The 25,409-nt window shown below is 37.2% G+C and overlaps 1 protein-coding gene across 1 annotated transcript in view; it reads left to right on the plus strand.

Annotated features, from left to right (window-relative positions):
• Positions 1–1,290: 1,290 nt before the first annotated feature.
• Positions 1,291–25,409, plus strand: part of LOC109374573 (kelch-like protein 1) — a 141,304-nt gene continuing 117,185 nt past the window's right edge. Inside the window, exon 1 of the mRNA XM_019629291.1 lies at positions 1,291–2,309. Within this exon, the coding sequence (XP_019484836.1) occupies positions 1,810–2,309 (500 nt within the window). The 5' untranslated portion in view covers positions 1,291–1,809. The remainder of the gene's footprint in view (positions 2,310–25,409) is intronic.

Below are 25,409 nucleotides of genomic sequence, written 5' to 3' on the forward strand. Positions count from 1 at the left end.
TGCCCAGGGCGCAAATCATCCATTCTTCCAGCTTATCCAGCCTCTGTTTGCTACCTGCCTGCTAGTCACTTAGTAGCCATCTCAGTAACAGGTCCACTGTCGTGGTATCACAGTGCTTGTGTTCAAGTGATCTTTATTTTACTTAATAATGGCCCCAAAGCACAAGAGTTGTGATGCTGGCAATTTGGATATGCCAACAAGAAGCCATAAAGTGCTTCCTTGAAATGAAAGGTATGTGTGTATAGGAAAAAACAGTATATATAAGGTTTGGCAGTATCCAAGGTTTCAGGCATCCACTGGAGGTTTTGGAAAGTATTTCTCTGAAATAAGGAGACTAGTTGATGTGTTTATTGCATAACCTCTTTCATGCATTTATATCATGATTTATGTACTACAAGGTTATGCCTTGAAATTTTCTTTTATCATTTTATTCCACTTCCTGGTGTAGACTGAGAACAGTTTTCATTTCAAGGCCACACACGAAACGCACTGATTTGGTAAACCTCGTCCCCTGCACTCTGATGCCCATCTTCAGATTTCTACTTTGTGCCTCTGGCCCCCAGGGCAGAACACTGCCTGACTGCATTAATGACAGAATCACAGTGTAAGTGTGAAAATGGTGGCATCATCACCCTTTGACGCCAGCATCCCTGGTCCATCTGTGTCTCACTACAGAGAAACTAAGGCTAAAGGTTAAAGGATGCAGTTTATTAAATAACTCAAGCCATTAACCTGCAACCTGCAAACCAATGGCAGCCTATTAAGTTTACGCTGCCATGATTCATGCTTGATGTTTACTGATGCTAAAGCATAATGCCTGTTTGCTTTACAATAATGTAGTGAGGAAGGAGGATGACAAAAGGTGACAGGACCCCCACAAAGGGACAATAAGAGCAGCAGCTTCACTTGCATAGAGAAGATTGAAGCCTTCCCTCCCTCCCTCCATCTCTCCGTATAGGCCCCAGTGCACATCTGCGTCACTTACTGGGGAGGAGGAGGCGCTGAGGCAGAGAGAAAATTGTACTGTGAGGACCTTGACAGCTTTTCCTTTTGCCTCCCTATATTTTCTGGAATATTTATATTTCTCTTTTACAAACTGACTATATAAAACCATCCCTTCTCGCCTTGCAAAAGGCATTTGACGTTCTCAGAAATATCCGGCAAGCTCTCAGAGCGTCCTCGGAGAGGCCAGGGACAGGGACGCAGGTGCACGGAGAAAGCTGGGGCGGGGAGCGCTTCTTCGCGACTTGGGGCTCTCTCTCTCTCTCTCTCTCTCTCTCTCTCTCTCTCTCTCTCTCTCTGTCTCTCTCTCTCCCCGCTCTCCAGTCACTGAACTCAGCTGCAAGGACAGGAGAGCTGACACCTTCCCGACTGAGGCTGTGCCACGGGCACATCCCAGGGAGGTGTATCCAGCTACCTCCGCCTCCCGAGCTCCGGAGCTCGCAGACCTCCCTCCCTCGCGCATCTCCAGCACCAGTTTCATCCCTCCCACGGTGACCACCGGCCTCCCGCGCGCGGGGATCGAAGATTCTCAAACCTCGGCGTCCCACTCCTGCCTCTGCACCCGGCTGGTGGGCTCGCCACGCGCAGGTCCTGCGGACCTGATCGCAGCGCAGCGCAGCCGCGTGGCTCTGCCGTCCGCGCTCTGGTTGTCGCCTGGCAGGACGCCCGCCTCACCCCGTCTGCTCCCCGAGTGCAGAAGGCGCATCTCGCCTCCTTCTCCAACCCCGGGCTCCTCTGGCTTCCCCTACTAGCTGGCTCGTCTACTCCTGCGCCAGCTGAGGTCCCTTTGCCTTCTGGGTGTCAAGCATGTCGGGCTCTGGACGAAAAGACTTTGATGTGAAGCACATCCTGCGACTCCGCTGGAAACTCTTCAGCCACCCGTCCCCGTCCCCAGGCGGCCCGGCGGGGGGCGGCTGCCTGCAACAGGATGGCAGTGGCAGCTTTGAGCACTGGGGACCTAGCCAGAGCCGCCTTCTCAAAAGCCAAGAGAAAGGCGGCGTGAGCACTTTCTGGAAGAAGCCTTCCTCTTCTTCCTCCTCTTCGTCTTCCTCCCCATCCTCTTCCTCTACTTCCTTCAACCCACTGAATGGCACCCTGCTGCCAGTGGCCACGAGGCTGCAGCCAGGGGCGCCCGGGCAGGGCACCCAGCAGCCCGCCCGGACTCTCTTCTACGTTGAGTCCCTAGAGGAGGAGGAAGTGCCTGGCATGGACTTCCCTGGACCACACGAAAAAGCGCTGGTCCTGCAAGAGCTCAAAGTGGAGCCGGCCAACTCCAGCCAGGCAACAGGTGAAGGATGTGGACACAGGTACAGTAAGTCTCCTGGGGCATCCCAACATCTCCACATTTCCAGTCGTTTCCCTCTCACCCAGCAGGTGCTCTGGTAATTACTAAGTCTGAAAGGTGTCAGGTTGAAATTTTTGGTTAAGAGATACCAGCCCAGTTTTTATTACTCAAGTTATGATCTCGTTTAAAAGTTTGCTCATTAATTTCTATCGGCTCATGCATATTGCTTTTCTTTTTGTAAGTTTTCAGAGTTGTGATCACAAGTTGAACATCGATGCACCTTGGTGAATCTCCAGGTGGAGCGCTTCTCACATTTCTGAGATTACAATATTCTTCTGTCATCATCTATTATTAAATTACATCAGCCTTCCCATTGTCTGATGTGAGGTGAAACTTGCTTTAAATGCCATTCAAATGCATTTCATATGCTGGCCTAGAAACTCACTTAGCACGTTATCTGGAATCCCTGTGCCTTGAAGCCATATTCCAGGAGGAATGAGGGTGGCCAAAAGGGAAGCCACTGGACAGCTGCGTTATCTTCTCTCTTTTCTCCATGAAACACAGCGTCATCATTCTCTATCCCAACTCCCCTTTCTTATCTGACTTTGTCTTCCCCTTTTCCTTGTTCGAAGTCGGAGAATCAACTGTTGCTGAGTCCCTGCGCATTCGGCTTCCCTGACTTGTTGGCTCAGTGTGGGATTGTGTATCCTTAGTAAGCAGGTTGACATTATTTCTTGTTTATTTCTAATAATACACCTCTTTGAGTAGAGTTCTCCTACTTTTAAGGCTTATAGAAAGTCTTCACAAATGTAAATCTCCTGAGTTTTACATTTTTTAGAGAATGACTCATTATTCTGCACCAGATCATTACCAGTTTGGCATGTAGTGAGACTATGAAAAGATCTGCATTTAAATGTCTATGATATCAGCACACATTATTGAAGAAGAAATATAGGAGGAACATAGGAAAATGATAATGGATATGTGAATAAAGCTTAATTACCTCTCAACAGCAAATAAGAAACAAGCAACTTTTTAAACGTGGTTGATTGAATCAGCTTCTTGTGAATTTGTTAAGTCACAAAAAGAACACATAGCACACAAGCTTGAATATAGGTGCTCTTTAATTATGATGACAAATGTGAAGTTAGAGATAGAAAAAAAGAATTATTAAAATGTTCAATTGTATGGATTATATGGCTTTATATTTGAATCTTAAGAGACTTGAAAATAATCACATAATATGTGAGAACATTTAATATAATGTAAGAATTATTTCAAAGAGGGAGAAGTTTAATTTGCAATTTTCAACTATGTAAAAGTTATTTCCATATATAGGAAACCTAAATATATTTATCTATTACTCAATTAAGTAAAATATTTTACCAAAAAGGTTATAATGTGGGCTACCATTAATACCATGAAGTTATTTGAGTAAATGTGTTCTCTAGTTATCTGTAGTTTTAGACCTATCCTTTGTTTTTTAATAAAATATGTTGGGTTTTACTCCCTTAATTTATTCAATTAAGAATAAATATAGGACCTTTTTTTTTTCAGTTTTGCGAAATCATTTGTAAACATTTAGCAATTCACTTTATATGTTTAAAACATAACATATTAGGTTAAATATTTACTGATTATTACTTTATTGAAATTGATATTATTATGACCCAGACAATTCAGGAAAAACAAAGATTAATGTTTTTCAATTTTGTAAAGCTTTCAAATACCTGAAATATTAATGTTTGGCCATAAAAATAACATTATTTATTACAAATAAATATTTAAATAAATGAGGCATATTTAGCATAACGAATTTCTGAAGACTTTCATGTAAGTTGGAGAATTTAAAAATATTAATGAAGTATTGACATAAAAAATATTACTAAGTTAAAAATAAAACCAATCACTAATTTTTCAGTTAGGCAAAATATCCATCAGATTTAACTCCCAGTTCCTCATTTTTTACTATGCATCAGTGTTTTTATTCACGAAGAGTTATAAGTGCCTAGAATTTTGAAAATAAGCCAAGTACCACCTTAACTCATCTTTACTATTGGAAGGAGGGTTTCCTATGAGCTCTTGCAAATTCTCAGGGATGCTGTATGTTCTTAAACCTTCATAGAGCATTGGCTCTGTGCTTATGATTGATTGAAACCACAATACTAAACTTAGTAATTAATCATTATCAATATATATTATTTTAATATGTGATAATAATGTGGCTCATTTCACAAAAGTGATAACATTTCCAAAGTTAAATACTGAATGGAAGATAAAATTCAACATAATCAGTCATGTGGATTTATTTTTGTTTCTATCATAACACATGCAAGAAATCTACATAATGTTTATAATGATCCTTGAGTGTATAAACTATATAAACCCTGCTGATCATTTTGATTACTTGGATCATTATTGTACCATCACATGGAGATGTCACAATATATTTAACAATATGTTTTATCAATTCTGACTTCTATGCTAAATTAATCTTCATAGATAAAGCAAGAGTTGGCCTCTTTTTTGTTCTCTTTCATCATTTTCTGATCTTCTCTTTATGTATCTGGTCTCACACTTGTTAGGAACATTGTTTTAGACAAGCATAAACAGCTCAGTTGGTTTAACTTGTTGTTCAAACAGCAGCTGGAGGATGCCCAGGGAAAAGCTGTTCAAAGGTCATATGACCATGGAGTTGAAACATCAAGGTGGTAAACTGATTCACTGCCCAGACCCAGCCTTTGTCTTATCCCATGCTACTATATACATAAACAAACATCAGTGATCTAATACCTTAACCATTATACCATTAAGAAGTCTAACTTTTATAGTAATAGGCACCTGACCTATGCTATTAATCACTTGTTTTCTCTACTATCTGAACTTAGTTGTTGGAAAGTACATGATTTTCTAGATATTCAGACTAGGAAATATTTTCAGTGTGGATATTTTTGTCCAAAATTCTATATGTGATAAACTAAGAAACCAAAGAGAAATATGTATATTCTTACAGTATGTGGAGATGTGAGTAGGGGGAAAGATGTCATGTTTAACTGCTTTCTTTTTTAGCTTTCTAAATTCTCACAGAGTGCAGTCATCGAATTCCATGATTTCAGTTACAATCCATAAACTCTTTCTAGATTTGCATCTCAAAACCTAGACCTCCCCCCCAACCTCTGGTCTCACACATCCGCCTCTCTATTTGACCTCGCTGGTGGATATCACAGAGGCAATATAAATACAACGTGTAGAAAATTGAGCTCATAATCTCCCCTTTTTCTTGCTCAAGTCTTTCATCTGTGTCTCAGAGGATAGCACTCTACACATTAGATTGTGCAAACCAGAAATCCAGGGTCATATTTGCCAATTTCCTCTTTCCCATCATTTTTAATATTCCACCAAGCCCCATCACTTTTGCTTGAGAAACATCCCCACTATAACCATCCTACATCTCTTCATCTTCATCATCTGCACCTAATTCTAAAATACTGTCCTCTTTTACCTCAACTTCTGCAGCTGCCACCTCTATCATGTTTCCTCATTAATTGTGCCACCTGTAATACATTCTCCACACTAGAGTTAACGAAATCATAAAAATAAAAATCTGAACCACTTTGCTACATCCATGGCTCTCTACCCGCCTCCCCCCGCAAAAAAAAAAAAAAAATCCACGCCTCTTTTACAACAATCCATACTGTGGACAGGTAGGCCCTGCACGAACTCTCCCTTACTTCCCTGCTGAACACGTCCTTCGTTAGCCAATCTCCCCCTCACCCACTGTCTTCCAGACTCAATGCCCTTCTTTGTCGTTTTTTCTGCCTTTGGGCCTCACAAACTTGTTTCCTCTCTTTGTATACTGGTTCTCCTTCCCTTAACCCACCCTTTCCTCAGTTTTTCCTTATGCACCTGTGAGATACCTTGAATAAAAGTCCTGTACCTTTATCAGACAAACATTCATTGATTCCCCCAGGCAAAAATTTCATCTAAAAATTTTTTGATTTGTGTAAGCTTGTTTTATGTCCTTTGAGTAACTGCTCTCTACTTACTCTTCAATTTCTTATTGTGCTTATAACCATATATTCATACCTGTATTTCTTTTATTGTTTGTCTCTAATTACAGTTGCCCAGTGGACAGGCTGTTTCTGTTTTGCCCATCATTGTATCCCTATCACAGAGCATGTAGTTACTCAAATACTATTTAGTGAATAAATATTTGTCATAATCATAATGAGTGGCATTGATTAAGATCTTATTTGCCAGATAGCATGTTGAATATTTATTTATATAATATACTTCAATATTCAGAATAGCCCTAGGATTTTCTGATACAATTATGGATCCTTTTGATACAATGGTTACATATATGAGAAGACTGAGCTATAAATAGGTAATCACTTTGCTCAGAATCATAGACTTTTAAGTAACATGGCTGGACTTCTAACCTTTGCTATCTGGTTCCAGACACCATATTTCAGGCCACTTTGCAACATTTCTTCCCTCTGCTTAAACAACCAAACAGAACATTAGAAAAGAGGCTCTAAATTTATGCTGAAGCAGTTCTTTTATTCCCTTGTTGGAAATTATGCTTGTGTTTTGTTGTTTAGATAAATTTCTTTAAATGATAATGATGCATGATGCCTGATAAGTTTCAGTAAAAGAGGACTTCTTAGCAAGAGTTAGAAAATTTACTCAGTTGTGTGGTACCTTTTGTGCATTGTACTTTATAATTTAATAAAAGTATCAGGAAATAACCTAAACACGGAAAAGTAATTTAATTTTGGAACCCAAAAGGAACAGTTATAGAAAATCTGCTTTTGAAGCTCAGAATAATTGATCCATATAAAGTCACATAAAAAGAGCATATACCATTAGAATCTCATGGAGGTAGGTGGGACCTGGAGTAGGTATTTAGAATGAAAAGGAATCACCCTTGCTTCAAAAGGTGAAACAACTTAAAAAATGCTAAAGGACCATTGCTTCAGAAAAGTAGTTCTCAAACTATGCGTCTATGGAACATTAAAATGAAATAAAGTTCATATTTTCCCTGCAACCCCAATTTTGTGGTGAAAAAAGAGTATGGAGTGATTTTATTCAATTTTATGTCTTTGGTAATTTGTCCTAGACTTGGGTATTCCAGAGTCTACTATTATTTAATCCAGAACTACAAGAGATGCTACCATGTTTGGGGAAAGCTTTTGTTTTTTCCCCCTATTTCATGATGGATTTATCAATATTACTTGGTATTCCGCAAAGAAACCCTTAGTTTCCGGGTGCCCTCCCACCCAACAAATTAGCTCCAGGCAAACTAAGATCATAAAGGAAAAAGAAATGAGGCCACTAGGTTGGATTTGTAGGTACTCCAAACTCCAGAGCCATCTGAGATAAAGATGTTCACAAAAATGCAAGATGAATTAAATACAACTTTTAATTATAGCAAACAAAATAATCCATGGTGAATGACAGATCATATTCTGGCTTTCATTGATAAGTTTCTAATACTTCATAAACTATATTATTAACTTAAGATACTATTTTAAATAATTTAAAAATAATTTAACCCCCCCTACCCAATCAAAATCAACATTTGATCAATAGAATATAATATTGATCAGACATTTATTTCTGTTAGTTTGTTTTTTCCAAGCCTCAGAAATAATTTGTGTATCTGGGGAAGCTATGTTTTAACAGGTACATGTTAAGTCAAATTTCATTAGTTTTGACCAGTAGCTTTTAATAGAATTTACAGAAAACTGAGATCTGAGTATATTTTTGAGTTAAACCAAATTTCTGAACATGAAAATATGCATCATTTAAGAGTCTCAAAGTAATGAGATACTCTTGATTTTTTTTTTTACTGTCCAATAAACACTAGATATTTTTGTGTTAATTGTAACAACAAATGCTCTGGAATTTGCATATTAGTTTAGGGCAGATAATAAATAATCTTTCTGAATTTGAAATAATCTTATTCAAAACTTTGAAGAAAACATACAATGTAGACATATAATCTGAGCAGGTTAAAGGTGATTTTGAAGATCTTATGTCAAGTATAGAAAAAAAAAATTCCTGTTGCACTACATACTTTGATGCACTACATAGTTTAATGATAACTACCTTTGCTGACATTTCTGGCTAGGATTTGAAAACAGTTTTATCTAAGTGCTTATGAAAGCTTGCTAAAGATTAGCTCGACCAGACAGAATAGAATGTATGCTGTGGTTTTAGGATCCCAAGAAAAAATTTGTTTTGAATGGTAAGCGTATGTAGATCATTTTAACTGGGGATCATGTCACAGAAATTATGCTTTTTTCTTTTTGAAATTGATCAGAGAGTCTTCAATAATAATAAAGAGTGGAATCAGTGAATATTAATTCTAAATTCAGATTTTCCAATTCCTTAGGTGGTCTCAGTTCAATTGTGATAACTGATTCTCATAGGAAATCTTTTAGAAAAATATGTGAAACAACATTTTTCAAGATACTGGATATCATGCGCTGAGGGAGAGTGATTCCTGAGATATGAAAAACAAAAGAAATGAGCCCTGTGATTGCCCCCCTAGCTGCCTTGAGAGAATTTCCAGGCACTGTGACAGAGATGAGGGAACCAGGAGGAATGTGCTAATCATCATCACGGACTGAAGAGACGGAGCTGAGTGTCCATGGAGACCAAGGCAGTCATGAAAGGGAGTTGCACATGAGGAAAACTCCAGAAATCTGTGGCGGGGTCTTTTGAATATTCAGCAAATGAGTATTCAGTAGAATACTGACAGGTACAGGTGTTTAAGGAAAATGTCCAAGTCTTAGGAAAAAAACATTTCAGAATTAGAGGGATTAGTACCTGTTCCTAACAATCAAAATATAAACTTCAGGCTTCATGGGGTTACAAAAGTACATGGAAGGGTATTATGCTAATCACAGTAAATGACTAGCTTTAGAATAAATACTTCCATGGTTCCACTTAATAAATCCTAACAGCAAGACCCAAAAGTATTAACCTGTTTCCAGGTAATGTAACTGAGTCCTAGAACAAAATTGAAGAATAATTAACATATTCATAAATTTTGGGTTGTTGGAAAAGTCATGGCGTATTTTTTCTATGGTTTTCGTTGCAAAAATGTGTCATGACTTTTCCAACAGCCCAATATTCAGTACCAAACAAGATAAATTTTTCCAAGTCTCACATCTAATTGAAGACAACTAGTCAACAAAGAAGTAGAAAAATATGAACCGTAATGAGGAGCAGACAATGTCATTAAAGTAGTTAAAAACATATTCCATATGTTCAGAGAGTTAACTAGAGTCATGATGCTTATGAAAAGAGCAACATTAAACTTCTAGATAAAAATAAAAATGCAGTGCCTGAGATGAAAAATATACTGGATAAAATTAATGACAGAGCAGAAATTGCAGAAAAACATGGTAAACTTGAAAACATAGCAAGGAAACCATCCAAAAATGAAACAAAGAAGAAAGCTATAATAATTTTAAGAGGTTTAATAAATATATATTTTTGGAAAACCCCAGAGGAGAGTAAAAAGTGAAGGGGCAAAAAGACATTTTTAAAGTAATAGGAGAAATTTTCTTAATTTGATGAAAACTATAAACCCATAAATTCAACAATATCAATGACTCCTAAGCACAAGAAACATGAAGAAAAATAGCAAGGAGCCTTTTAATCAAATTCTCAAAACCAATGATAAACAGAAAAAATATTAAAGTATCCAGAGAATAACAATTAGATTCTTGAAATTTTTGCAAAATGTCGCTAACCTTTTTTGATATCAGAAGGATTATTCATTATTAATCTTTACCAACTGGATAAACATTAAGAAGTTTACTATTTGGAAGTGCTGAAAAGTTTGCATGAAAAAGTTAGATGACCTGAACTTTTTGCTAACAATTCATGGCTCTTGCATCATGACAATGCACCAGCTGACACAGCACTGTCTGTGAGGGAGTTTTTAGCCAGTAGACAAATAACTGTTGGAACAACTTCCCTATTCACCTGATCTGGCCCCCAATGACTTTTTTCTTTACCAGAAGATAAAGGAAATATTGAAAGGAAGACATTTTGATGGCATTCAGGACATCAAGAGTAATACAATGACAGCTCTGATGTCCATTCCAGAAAAAGAGTTCCCAAATCGCTTTGAAAGGTGGACGAGGCACTGGCATGGGTGCACAGCTTCCCAAGGGGAGTACTTCGAAGGTGACCATAGTGATATTCAGCAATGAAGTATGGAGCACTTTTTCTAGGATGAGTTCATGAACTTAATTGTCATACGTCATATATTACAAAGAGAGAGATAGAACCAAGTATGATGGACTATTTCTCATTGGAAATTATAAAAGTGATAGATAGATCAACATCTTTTGAGTACTGTAAGGAAAAAATAATGTCTACTTGAAGTTCTATATTCACCCAAAATATTTTTCAAACTGACAGTGACATAACATTTATTTCCAGACAGAATAACTGCAGCAATTCATGTGCAAGAGACATGCTCTATAAGAAATGTAAAAGGAAGTCCTTCAGGCACAAGGAAAATGACACCATTGGGTACAAAAAAATAAAACCTACCAGGAATGGTAAATACATGGTTTTAAAAACAATATTATTCCTTATTATTTAAATCTGGAACACTTGAAAGATAAATGGTGGTTAAATAAACAAAAGACACTGTATTATGAAGTTTTTGTCAAATGTGTGAGATAAACGTGTGACAACAATAATATTAAGACTGGGCAGGGACAGATGAAGGAATAGCACTGCAAGGTTCTTATGCTAAATGTGAAGTGGTATATCATTTAAAGGTAGTCTCAGAAGTATATTATAAATCCTCCTAATGGAACCACTAAATTAACAAAATAATAAATAGCTAATAATCAAACAAAAAAGATAAAATGCTGTCTTGAAAATTAAATAATTTTCAATTTATCTAAAAAAAAAGAGGAAATGGAAACAAGATGGGACAAATACAAAAACACAGCTTAATGATAGTCTGAAATCTTACTATATATAATTACATCAAAAGTAACTGCTTTAGGGCCAGCCGAGTGGCGCGATGGTTAAGAACTGGCTTGGGACGCCAGAGGGCCCCGGTTTGGATCCCACATATGAGGGCCAGTGACACTGCCCTCTACAGCTAACTCTACAGCTAAGATGCTGAACAACAGCTCAGCCTGGAGCTGGGCTTGCTGTGAGTCGCAGGCGATGGCGTAGGTTGCAGCTCCTGTGGCAGTGGGTTGCCATGGGCTACCGTATGTAGCCAGCAGCCAGCGTGAGCGGCCAGCAGCCGCTGTGAGCGGCCGTCCAGAAGCCGGTGACTGATGCACCTCGCCTGGGAAGAGCGCAATGATGGTGCGAACTTGGGCCAGTGAAGCGACGTCCTCCACAACTAGACTGAAGAACAAAACGACAGCAACTTGTCTGTTCCCCTTCCCCAATTCCCCAGCACTGTTCCCATCCCCCCAATTCCCCAATAAAAAATCTTAAAAAAAAGTAACTGCTTTATACAGCCATTATTAAAAGGCAGAGATTATCAGATTGTATAAAACGTCAGACCCAATTACATTCTGCTTACAAAAAATACACCTTAAATGTAAACACAAACACTGGCTTAAAATAAAACAATGGAAAATATATAGAATGTTACGACTAATCAAAATGAAATTGAGATGGATATAATAATACCAGAGAAAGTATATCTCAGAGAAAAGAACATCATTCTTATAAAGAGAATCTATTGAAAACCTACAGCTAACATCATAATGTTGAAAGACTAAATATGTTTCCTCTAAGATCTGGAATAAAATGAGGGTGTTTTCTCTCACCATTTTCATTTAACATTGTATTGGAGATGCTAGTCAGTTCAATAAAGAAATAAAAAGAATAAAAAAGCATCTATATTGGAAAGGAGGAGCTAAAACTGTCTTCATTGACAGAAGAATTGATCATCTATGTAGAAATGAAGAAGCAATATGGTTTTTACTTGCAGACATAATTGTTTATTAGAAAAAATGTGGAATGTATTAAAAAGATAATGAGTTTTTTGGAAAGATATAGAATCAACATACAGAAATCAATTATATTTCTGTATATGACCAAGAAACTCCAAGGAATTGAAATTGTAATAATAATGTGCTTCATAGTAATGTCAATAAAGTATGAAATACTTAATAATAAATATGAAAAAAATGTGAAAGACTGATACACTGAAAACAATAAAACTACACTGGTATAAATTAAAGACATAAATAATGGAAAGATATACTCTATATACTATATTCATGGATCTAAAAACCTATTATTATTAAGATGTCAGTTCTTCCCCAATTGATCTATAGAGTGTACACATCCTCCAAGATATATCTTTGCATGCCCACTGAAAATTGTTTATTATTATTATTATTAGTAGTAGTAGTAGTAGTAGTAGTAGTTTCAGGTGTAAATATTTTTTAGGGGGCCAGATGGACCCACTGAAAACTTTAAAGAACCTAGAATAAACAAAACAACTTTGAAAAAAATGAACAAATTTGAGAAATAACACTTCAATTTCCCAACTTCTAAAGCTACATTAATTAAGATAATGTGATATCAGGGTCACAATAATAACCAGATCAATGAGGAATGGGTAAATAATTTTGATAACAGCCATATAATTAATTATTTTATGTCATAAGTAAAATAATAAACAACTGATCATTGAACACTATGATTGAATGAAATAACATTACCATAAGACAAAGAAACTCACTCTATGGTATAATTCTCTTTAACCTGTATCTATAATAAGTCAGATAAACTTATCCATTATATTGATTATATAATTATACTTTAAATATAAATTTGATTCTAACTTGTCTTGAATCATGTATTGGAGTTAAACACATCTTGAGTTTGATATATGACCTAAGGAGCCACCATTGACATTTGCTTTGCAGAACTTAATAATGAGATATTCACATTGGTAGTCACTTCTGCTGCCTTCATTTTGGTGGGAGATGAGAAAAAAGGGAAGAATAATAGTTTTATATTAAGGATTTCTGCAAAAAATATCTCAAAAGTTCTTGCCCTGTGACCACAAGAGATTTGTATCTTGAAGCTGTGAGAACCACCTCCGTTACCAACAGTAGGGAAGCAGCAATACTACCCAAGAGCTTTACCTTAATGACACAGGAAGGAATGAGCTATGCTGTCCTCTTCTCTGACTTTGTATTTTACCCAATCATTTGGAAGCACCATGAAACACATTTTCCCCCCACAGAAAACAGAGTTTATTTTCTATTCCATGTCTTTGCCCTAACAGATGTAAATTATTTACATGTAATTATTCTCATTAACAACCTATGACTTTTAAATAGATTTCTTATGAAAAAATACTTTTTCCATTATAAAATTAAATTATTATTATAGACCCTCTCAAAGGACATAACTTAAAATATTTTTTGAATATAAATTTTCTTTTTCTTTCCTCAAGTTTTATTTGAAATCTGAACTAAAGTTGAAGGCTCACTTGTAACTGCTCTTGCTCCTGTATTCTCTCACTTAATTAATTAATTAATTAATTAATTAATTAATTAATTAATTTGCCTCATACTAAATTTTCTTCTAAGTATGGTAAACATTGTAATTCTTATTCATCAGTGAACTCCAAAAAGATCTTTGGTCTTTAGAAATACAACAAACTGCAAATATGTGTGATCTACATATATCAACAATTTTGTTTAGCATGTATTTCTCTACATCACTATTGTTTGCCTTATTCTAATATGTTGGTACCTGCATTTGCAGGTAACAATGGAAAGAAAACTGGATTTGACCTTTCCTTTGGGGCCAGTTACTGGAATCTGATTAGTTTCCTTTGGTTGTGTCATGTTTATCTGACTCATTGTGCTCCTTGTATTCTTGAGCGAGCTCTTAACGAAATGAGCCACTCTGCTGGCCCAGTGCTCCTTGTATTCTTGTGTTGACATCAGCTTTTGAGTAAGTGGTCTCCTCTTCTATACTTTATAAGTTCACTTGGACAGAGAAAGACTTTCACCAGTCTGCTCAGCTTGGGTACTGGACAGGTCAGCTAGTATCGCCCAGGCAGGCAGCGTTTACTATCAAGGTCCCTAGTGGGGCAAGGCCCCTGCCCATACTCTGAGGTTGGGGGAGGGTGGTGGGAACTTCACGACTGGGTTGGCCTACTGGTTGAGCCCTGCACTCAAGTGGGGCTGCTTTGTGGGTTGCCTGGCCCGGTGGGGTTTTAAGGTAAGCTCTGCCTGCATAGGAAATTGTCACCACTGTCACTTAAGTTGCTCCTTATCTCATTTTCTCATTGGAATATGATAAGGTAGGGAAGAAATACATTGTATCTACAGTATCCAGGCCTTGCCACCTCAAAAGAAGACAGTGGGTCTTTACCTATAGCTGAATCAGCTTGACTCTTAGCACAGCAGCATGAATTAGGCTGCGTATTGGCCACTTAAGATATGAATTAACTCTATTTTGAATGCTTAAGGTATATTCTGAGTCAAATGTACCTCATATAAAAACTAAATATTCATTCACTCAATGAAGATTATTTTAAATCAGCTATATTTTTCCAAGCATTATGCCAGCTTCCTAAAATACAAAGAGGTACAAAAAAATCCCTTTTTCCAGAGTAAAAAAAAAAAATAGTAATAAAAATGAACAAATAAATAATTATAGAAATTTAACTTGTGCTATATACCAAATATATACCGGGGGTGCAATAAAAACCATGGACACTTCGGTCAATGTTGCTCAAGCAGTAGTTCATGTAATGAGAAGTGTCTGGACACTGATAGTAACCACTCTGAGCACCTCTTGTAATTGCAGAAGTCAAACGTGACTTGTATCCATCCTTCGTTATCATTATATATTGAGTATTACAATTTTAATACAGTTTCCCTTTCTTAAAATATGTATACTTTTTTGGCACCCTCTGTGTGTATATATATGAATTTTCAGAGGTACAGAAAAGGAAGCATTCAAAAGGGTCTTAATAAAGTTCAGACCAGCACCAATATGTGTAGTTGCTAATTAGAAAAAAAAAAAAAAAAAAGCAAGTAAATGACATGGTAAGTTAATGTCACATTTTTTTTTACATTTGTTGCCTAAAGAGTATAAGATTGTTTTCTGTTCTTGCTATGTACTTTGAACTTAATTGCTATTACTGTTTTTTACCTTAATAAGCTAAGAAAGTTTGCAAAAAGTTAACTTATTAAATATTGACTTAAAAACAATGCATATAATCAGTGTCAAAAGTTGCTAAATGCTGTGGGAGGTATTCAAATTAGAGCAGTAGTCATGCATCACTTAAGTACAAAGATGTGTTCTGAGACATGTGTCCTTAGGTGATTTCATCATTGTGCAAACATCACAGAGTGCAGGTACACAAATCCAGATGGTAAGCCTACTACGTACTTTTGTTCTATATGTACTTTTATATCACTGGCAGCACAGTGGGTTTGTTTACTCCAGCATCAACACAAATAATTGAGTAATTGTAGTGTAAGCACTGGATGGTTGCTTTTTCTTTTTATAATTCAAGTGCCTGACTTTAGCTTTGGTTTCCCACGCGTCCGCTTTAACCAGCGGACGCGTCCATTTGCATCCATTTCAAAGAGGCACCCCCCTTCAACTAGGGCCATTGCATATTGCCAACCACATGACTAGAGAAAGAGCCAGGCCCCCTCCCTCCAGTGAGGCTCCTTGTTGTAGATCTTGGTCGATTTTGATAACCAACAATTTTGGCTACTTGGGTTTTTTTTGTTTTTTTTTCCCTCTTCCAGCACTTTAAATTTTTACTCTTATGTTTTAAATTCACCAATAAAGAGTAAGCCCTTGAAACGTTAGGCCCCCATCCTCGACCTCAATAAAGCAGAACCCCAGGCCCTTGCAAGCTGGCTCTTTCTCTTCCCTCAAACCCATTGTGTGTGTCCCCTGAATTGCCTTGTACATTCCAGGACCTGTGATTGATGAACTCTTTTTTTTCTTCAAAGTTTCCTAATGGTTACTGCTGAAGGGTGTCTTGCAACTGTAGTAAGGACCGTGAGCATTGGTTCAGTTGTAACATTTGTTTAGAAAGGGGAGATGTGTATGGGAATCTCGCTGAGGCCCAGGTGAGTGCCCCCAGGCGCTTTTAGCCCATAATATTGCTATCAATACACTGAGACAGCACGAAACAGTAATGCATTGAGGGCTATGAAGGCATTCTTTGGCTCCATTAATAGTCTTATGGGACCACCCTTGTCTAGACAGTCTGTGGATGACCTAAATGTCATTATTCAGTGCACGAATGTATTGCCATCTATTGGTCATTAGTTATATTGAAGCTATGTGGGCCCTTTTAAAAAATGTGAGGAGAGATGACCAAGCAGTTAAAACTATATAGTAGAGCAGATAAATAAGGACATTGTCTATCACAAGATACTAACACAGTTTCTATGAAATAATGTGTTTTCTTATTCCTTATATTTGATTTTTGCTACACTATCAGGGTAATGCTGACATGTGAGATGAGTTTGAGAGCATTCCCTCCTTTTTGATTTTTTAATGGTTTCTATATCGTTGTTGAACCTATTTTGTTTATGCACTGTTTTCTGAATTATGTTGAGTTGTGTATCAATGTGTTCTTGTCACTCACTGAACTCCTTTAAAAGGACTTTTCAGAATTCTTTGTCAGTTGATAGTTCTCCATTTCTTTAGGGCCAGTTACTTGAACTTGATTAGTTTCCTTTGGTTGTGTCATGTTTCTCTGACTCATTGTGCTCCTTGTATTCTTGTGTTGACATCAGCTTTTGAGTAAGTGGTGTTCCCTTTTAGACTTAAGTTCTAACTTAAGACTATAAGTTCGCTTTGACAGAGAAAGACTTTCACCAGTCTTCTCAGCTTGGAGTACTGGACAGGTCAGCTAGTGTCGCCCAGGCAGGCAACGTTTACTATTCAGGTCCCTACTTGGGCAAGGATACTGCCCATGTTCTGAGGTTGGGGCGAGGGTGGTAGGGATAGTGTCACTGGCTGAGCTCCACAATTGGGTTGGCCTGCTGGTTGGGCTCTGCATTCAAGTGGGGCTGCTGTGTGGTCTCCCTGGTCAGATCGGGCTGCTGACTGTGTTCTGCGGGTCAGCTGGTCAGTCACTAGCTGGGCTCTGCAATCTCCTCTAGGCAGGTGGGGCCTCATGCTCTACTCGCCTATCAGAGGATGCTACTGGCTATGTCCCCAAATTGGGCACAGCCCCAAACTGGGCTTCATGATTGTGTAGGCCATTGGCTGCATATCACTGCTGTTGGAGGTCACTGCCTGAGCTCTCTGGCTGAGCAGGGACTCAGCTGTATGCTGAAGTTGGGCGGGGCTGTAGGCTTTGCTTCATGGTGAAGTAGGGTTACTGTCTAGGGTCCTGGATTGGTTGAGGATATAATCTATCCTTCATGACTTAGCAGGGTCACCAGCTGGGCTCCTTGTTTGGGCAAAGCCACATTCTGTGTTCAACAATTGTGTAGAGCCATAGCCTGCCTGGGCTCTGCGGCTGAGTGGGGTTGTAGGCTGGGCATAATGTAACTCCCAGGCTGCCCAGGGTCACTGTTCCAGCTCCCTGGCTATTTGGGGCCAGGGGCTATGCTCAATAGTTGGTCAGGACTGCTGGCTTGGCTCCCTACTCAAGTAGGTCTATAGAGTGGGCTCCTCCTGCCTGAATTCTCTGGACAGGGGCCTGGTGTGATAGGCCTAAAGGCTCTGTTCAGAAGTTGGGTGGGGCTGCAAATTTGCTCTCCTACTCTGACAGGCTATAGAATGTGTTTAGTAGTTAGAAGGAGCTTTGAACTTGTTTCCCTACCCTGTGAGGCCATAGAATGGGTTTCATGGCCATTACAAACTGTTGGCCAGGGACCCAAATCAGGCAAAACTACCAACTGCATTCCCTGGCCAGGTGGGGCCACCAGCTCAGCTCTGCAGATAGACAGAGCCATTCGCTGGGATCTTTGCTTTGGTGCTGCTATAAGCAAGAATTTGGTCTGTCAAGATCTCAGCACTGGTTTCTGTAAGCCCCACTCCCTTTCACCATCTCTATCGAATGCCCAGTGGTTGAGCCCCACAGATTTCCTCTCATGATTTTTGGGAGGTAAGACCTGGGTTTCCACCTTGGGCTCACTTTTCCCCTGGAGAAACCATAGAGGCATGAGGGCCCTCGTGGTGAGGTGCTATACAGGCCTAGAGGAGAGGGGATGTGGTCAAAGCGAATCTGCTCCTCTTACACTTCTAATGAGGTCCTTCTCAGTCTCTGTGGCCCAAGAGTGGCCGACAACTTCATTGCCAGGTCCTGGGATTCCCACAATGCTGTCTTGTCTATACATAGTTGCTCATTGTTCTTGTGAGGGGGACTGAAGTAAAGAATGGCCTATTTTGCCATCTTGATGATATCACTCCTCAACTTTTCAAATATTACCAAAATCGCCCCCCAAAAAAAATTTTTTAAGAGAATTAAGAGTACCTACCTGATAAAATGCAGAGATTTTAAAAAGTTAATATTACATATTATATAACATCAAAAGAATACTACCTATATTTCAAATGTAATTTTCTATTTTAAAAACACTGCACATTCAAATCATGCAAACCAAGTTTATGGAGTCTAGAATATCAGAAGAAAAAAATGGCTGCTATTCTTAAGTCTGTCTTCCTGAATGACATGAGGTTTCCAAATCTGCCTTTCCCTCCTCACATGCATATTTATTGAGGGAATCATGGCAGAATATCTGAAAGCACTTGGAGACTTTACCACATTTTGTCATAACAGTTGAGGTAGCAATGTTGGTAATATGGTCCATGATGCCAGAGTTAGTGAAACTAAATTAAAAATGTAGCATATCACTTTTTCCCATTAGACAGAGTTTTATCTAGGCTTTAATACTGTCGTGTGTAATTTGCTAGAAAATTTTAATATAGAACTTCATTAGTAAAGCGTGTAACCAATATTGCAGCCAATATTACATAACAACCTGAAAATACTCTCCACAGTGATCCATCGGCTATTATAAAAAAAGCAAAAAAGAAAAGAAAAACAAAGCAAACAACAAACAAACACAAAAGCCCCTTTAAACTAATTCTCTGAATGCTTCTCTGAGTTTTTGAAATACAATGTCAGGAAAACTCTTCAGAGTCTTTATAGAAGCAACATGTTTTTAAGTCTAATTTTAATTGATACAGTAGCCACTCCTTATTCACTGTTTTGCCCTCTGTGGTGGTTTGAGTTACCCACAGCCAACCATGGTCCAAAAATATTAAATGGAAAATTCCACAAAAAAGTAGTTCATAAGTTTTAAGTTGCCCGCTGTCCTGAGTAGCGTGATGAAATCTCGCACCATCTGCTCTGCCCCACCTGGGACATGAATCATCTCTTTGCCCAGTGTATCCATGTGTATCCACTACCTGCCCATTAGTCACTTATAGATGGACTGTCACGGTATCTCAGTGCTTGTGCTCAAGTAATCCTTATTTTACTTAATAATCCCACATTCACATAACTTTTATTACAGTATGTTTTTATAATGTTCTATTTATTATTATTAGTTATTGTTAATCTTTTACTATGTCTAATTTATAAATTAAACTCTATCATAGGCATGTATATATAGGAAAAAAACATAGTATATGTAGGGTTCTGTACAATCTGTGGTTTCAAGCACCCACGGAGGGGGGGGGTCTATACCCCACAAACAATGGGACTACTATTATCTTTCAAAATATCATCTTGCCCTGAAGCTAGTATTACAACTAAAGTATCCTTATTTAGCTAATTATTGCTTTAATAATTTGAATTAAGTTCTCTCCTCATTCCAATTAGATAATGTGACAATCTTTTCCCTCTTTCTTCTACTTCCTTGAAAAGAAACTCTATACTGATAATCTGCTAATTGCACCCCTCTCCTTTCTGGAACGTGAGGTCAAGTTATAGGACACACAACGAAAAATGTTTCCTGTGCTTTGAAGTTTTGCTTCTGTTTTTGCTGTTATGCATGTGTGTTTGTTTAAGTCTACTCATACTACAAAAAATGATTTCCAGGATCTTACATTTGGAAGCTTTTTCTTGTTAAGTAGAAACCCTTGCCAGTTTCCAAACTGGAGTTGTTACGAAAGGTCATTTTGAATTTTCTCCTAAGGACACTGGTGGAAAGTTCTCAAAAGTCCCATAATGTATGTGAATTACACTAGAACTGAATCACTTCATTGAGAATGCCTTTAGTGTTCCAACTTGGGGATTACAGGAGAGCCTTTACCAGCCCAGTATCATACTTGGCCTTGGAACCGGGGACTTAATTTATCCAGCTTTAGGAAGAGGGTTTAATCTAGCTTCAAATCTCTGTTGGAGTCTGTTGTGACCTGTGGAATCTAGATCATACTCTTCCCATTTTTCCTGCATGCCTTCAGTTGGTGATCTTTCTCTCCTTTATCTTTCCATTTTTTATTAGAAGATGTCCACCACCCTTAACCTACAATAAGAGGTAGTAAGCCATGTTATGAACTCTTCCCTTGTAAGTCTGTCATGGAACAATAAAAAAATAGTACTGTATTTTTAAGAGATGGTATTGCTGGCAACAAAAAGAAGATAGAAAGAAAGTTAAATGATATAAAAAGAAAGTTACAAATTGGTAAAATGGTTCAAAAACAACAACAACAACAACCCAACCATTTAAAGTATTCCTGATAGAGCCAACTTCATGGGCATGCAATCTGCCCAGTCTCACAGGGCCTCGTGCTTGAAGAGTCCCACATTTGTTTTAACACTCTGCCATCTCCCTCTTGAAACTTATAATAATGTTGAAGAAGGGGCCCTACACTTCCATTATTTACTGAGTCCCACAGTTACATAGTCCATTCTTGACAATCCTGAGAATGTAAGTATTATAAGTTGTTCTCTTTCTTAGGTCTCACATATCTTTAACTGTACTCTTGAGAACTCTGCCAATCACTGTAAAACATTTTTGTTGTTGTTATTGTTTGAAATTATTGCAATAAAATCTCTATAAAGAGTCCCAAAGTCCCAGGACCTTCCCAAATATTACTTAGATGCCATAACTGATACTATTGATTATGTTGAATAGATCAATGACTGAACCAATACTAGTGATTTGAAACAATAATTAGGCTGTTGATTATTCTTCCAGATGCAAATATCAATGCTACCTCACAGTCATTGAAACAGTAGTTTGAAAAACAAGAAGTCTAGACTTGGGCATAAGGAAGAGACTGTTTTTAGTAACATGGAGGACTGGGTAGAAGACATGGCCATTGAGATTTATTCAACTTGTTTCTTTCCCACTTCTCTTGCCATTCATTCTCTTGGCTAGTGGAACATTTAAGTGAGTTGAAACACACATATAATTCTTCATTTTATTTTGAGAGGTATGAGAGAAAAATCAGATAGGTACGAAACAAGTTGGCAGCTATAGGTTTGCAATGAAAAAGGCAGAGAAAGGAGTGATGGAGATCAAAAGGATGTCCTAATATAACTTGACCAGCTAAGGCAGCCACTCAAGTTGCCATGTAAAAATGACATTTCTCTAGTTTTCACCAAAAGAAGTCAAAGTACACTCAGAGGAAATTGTCTTTTTCTGCTTTGATTGAGTTGTCCGGAAAGTCATAACGTATTTTGTCTATGGTTTTCAAAAGTCATTTATTTATATAAAGAACAAAGATCCATTAATGATCTATTGCCCGTTTTGTTTGATAACCTGTTGCCATCTTTCAGTGAGTTTCGTAATTCCTCATTCATAGAAGGACCTGTCTTTATTTGCGAAAATTTAAACAAGGTGCTGATTTACAGCCTCATCTGAATTGAATGTTATACCACACAAGGAGTTTTGAAGAGAGCAAAACAAGTGAAAGTCTGATGGCACAAGGTCAGGCGAGTATGGTGGGTGTGGCAACACATCCCATCCAAAGCTCCAATAATTTGTGACAGGTGATCAAACTTGTGTGTGGTCTCGCGTTGTCGCAATGGAACACAACTCCTTTACAATTAACAAGCTCTGGATGTTTCTAGATGATGGATTTGTTCAAACTGTCCAATTGCCGACAGTATACATTTGAATTAATTGTTTGGTTCCTTGGTAGGAACTCAAAAAAAAAACATGACAACTTTAGAATCCCAACACACTGAGAGCATAACCTTCCTCTGATGAATGTCTGCTTTCGATGTCGTTTGAGGAGAATCATTATGTTGGGAACAAGACCATTTGCACACCACATTGTTGTAAACAATCCACTTCTCATCACCAGTTATCAGTTGCTTCAAAAAAGGATCGTTTTCCTCATGATTAGTGAGCATATTAAAGATGTTTATACGTGTCGTCAAATGAACTTCTTTGAGTTCATGCGGAACCGAAATATCAAGCTTGCTTACTATCCCAGCCACTTCAGGTGGTCATGAACACTTGAATGATGGATGTTCAATGTTTCTGCAATCTCTCATTTCATGTAATGTGGGTTTGACTAGACCAATGCCTTTATTTTGTCATCATCAACTTCGGTGGACCTCCCTGACCAAGGAGTGATGTTGAGATCAAAATCACCAGCACAGAATTTCGTGAGCCATCATTGGCACTGATGTTCTTGTAGAGCATTGTCACTGCAAATTTTATGCAACTTTTCACAAGCTTGACGTGTGTTCTTCCCCTTATGGAAGTAAAATAGTAAAATATTGCAAAAATGCACAGTTTGGTTTACCATCTTCAACTTGTTGTAAAATCTCCAAAACTCAACCAAATCTCTCAGTTTTTTTTAGAGTGAAGCTAGAACTGTCAGCTGTGAAATGATATAGCAATAACATAGATGTGAATGACTCTAGTAGTTCCAAAAATGTACTAGTGCCATCGGTCGCAAATATGTGTCATGACTTTTCAGACAACCCAATAGATGGGGAACTTCAATGTGGTGTCTGAAAGGTTAATTCTAAACCTTTCTAAACACAATCTACCCAAAAGCTTTTGACTTGTAAGAATGGAAATTTTCTGTTTTAGTCCACAGTGTCTAATAATTTTACCAGGTGAATTTTTACCTTTATTTTCAAGCAGTTCTATTTTCCCAAATTCAATTCAGTCAGCAATGATTGACTCAATATATTCTTATATCAAAAAAATAGGGAATTTCATTATATATTTTTTACATAAATCTTAGAGTAGTTTCCAGATATATTATGATGACCTCTCTGCTTCCTTTAAGAGGGGTCATTTTCACATAATATCTTTCTTAAAGTATTCAATTTTCTCATGTCAAAAAGAATTACTGGCAATCTAAAATAGAATTAGTTCTCATGATTGGTAAAATTAAACATATTCTTTTACCAGGCTTTAGTAAAGTGTATAATTCCATAATCAGATATGAATGTTATCCTCAAATAATGCCATGGGAAAAATTCTTATTTAGTTAATTACTCAAACATATTAACTAACTTTATTTATATACAAAAACAAATATTGTTAGAACCCCAAATAAGGATATGGGTGGAGTGGGTGAGCAAGGTTAACCAAAGAATCATAGCTAGTATTTGTTTCTTTAACATAATGCATTCTGTTTCCAACATGGAGGTATCGGCTATTTCTCTCTCACCCTCCCACAAACCCCAGAGTGCTACCTGGGCTATAAGAAGAAAGCAGACTATGTGACAGGGTGTGTCTCATACTCCTTTGCTACTGTTGACTCCATCACTTAGAACATCAAAGCAAGAACATGGTTTCTTTTGAAACATTCATAATATTTTTTTAAAAACCCAGTAATTCATGTTTTGGAAAATTGTGAGTTGAATATGTAAAAGTCAGATTTATAGAAACACTTAGCATAATGTGTTCATGGAGTTATACACTTAAATTTTATGTATATATGATATATATTATTTATATAGTACATATTATTTTATAATATATAGTATTAATGCAGTTGGAATCCAAACCCCAGATAATTTGGTTAACGAAATTGACAAGCTGACTTTAAAATCTGCATGGAAATGCACAGAATCTAGAATAACCATAAAAGTTTGAAAGACAAAAACAATTTGAAGTCCTACGCTTCCTGTTTTTCAAAACTTAGCATAAAACTATAGTAACAGTATAATGTTAATATACAAAACAGAGCAAAAGGATCGATAGCATAGAATAAAGAATCCAGAAATAGACCATTATAAATTCATGGTTGAGCAATGGTTAATAAAATTTCCAAGGCAATTCAATAAGAAAAGAAAAAACTTTTTTAACAAGTTGTTCTTAGAACAATTAAAAATTTGTAGAGGGCAAACTGAACTCCAATTTCTACCACAGTCTATACCCAAAAATGAATTTCACATGGATCACAAACTCAAATGTAAAACCTAGAACCATAAATCTTTTAGAAGAAAATGTAGTAAAATATTTTTATAACATTTGCAGGCAAATATTTTTAGGCAGGAATTAAAAAGCATTGAACATGCAAGAAGAAAAGTGATCAATTGGATTTAATCAAAACTTAAAATGTCTGCTAATGAAAAGACACTGTTAAATGGATATGTAAGTCACAGATTGGGAAAAATTACTATTTTGGGAAAAAGTTTTATATTTTATATTATGGTATGAGTTACAGTGCTATATATAATTGTCAAAAGAAAAAAAAATCTACCAGTGGCAATATAATGTTAATTAAGGCACAAAACTCAAAAGTTAGAAGATAGACATATTTAATTAAATGAAATATAAAACTTTTAATGACTAAAAATATCCCACCAAAAAGCAACTGAAAACAATGATCTATAAAAATTATTTGAAATGCTGATAACTGTAGGAAAATGGGCATGTAATATATTGGCATATAGTCACAATAGACAAATTAAAATGCTGATCAAATATAAGAATTTAGCTCAAACTCAGTAATAGTTTATAAAAACAACAAAAGGTCTCCTTTACACCCATCAACCTGGGGAAAAAGAAACCAAAAACTTAAAGACCTGTCACATAAACTGGGGTTGGGATTTTAAAACAAGTAATAAAAATAGTACTCTTTAAATTTTGGGTAGAATTGTGAAGTGTTACAACATTGTGGAAACATTCTGAAGACAGCTATAAATATTAAAAATATAAGTATTCTTTAA

This window comes from Hipposideros armiger, unplaced genomic scaffold (genome assembly GCF_001890085.2).
Source record: "Hipposideros armiger isolate ML-2016 unplaced genomic scaffold, ASM189008v1 scaffold_835, whole genome shotgun sequence".
Classification (NCBI taxonomy): Eukaryota; Metazoa; Chordata; class Mammalia; order Chiroptera; family Hipposideridae; genus Hipposideros; species Hipposideros armiger.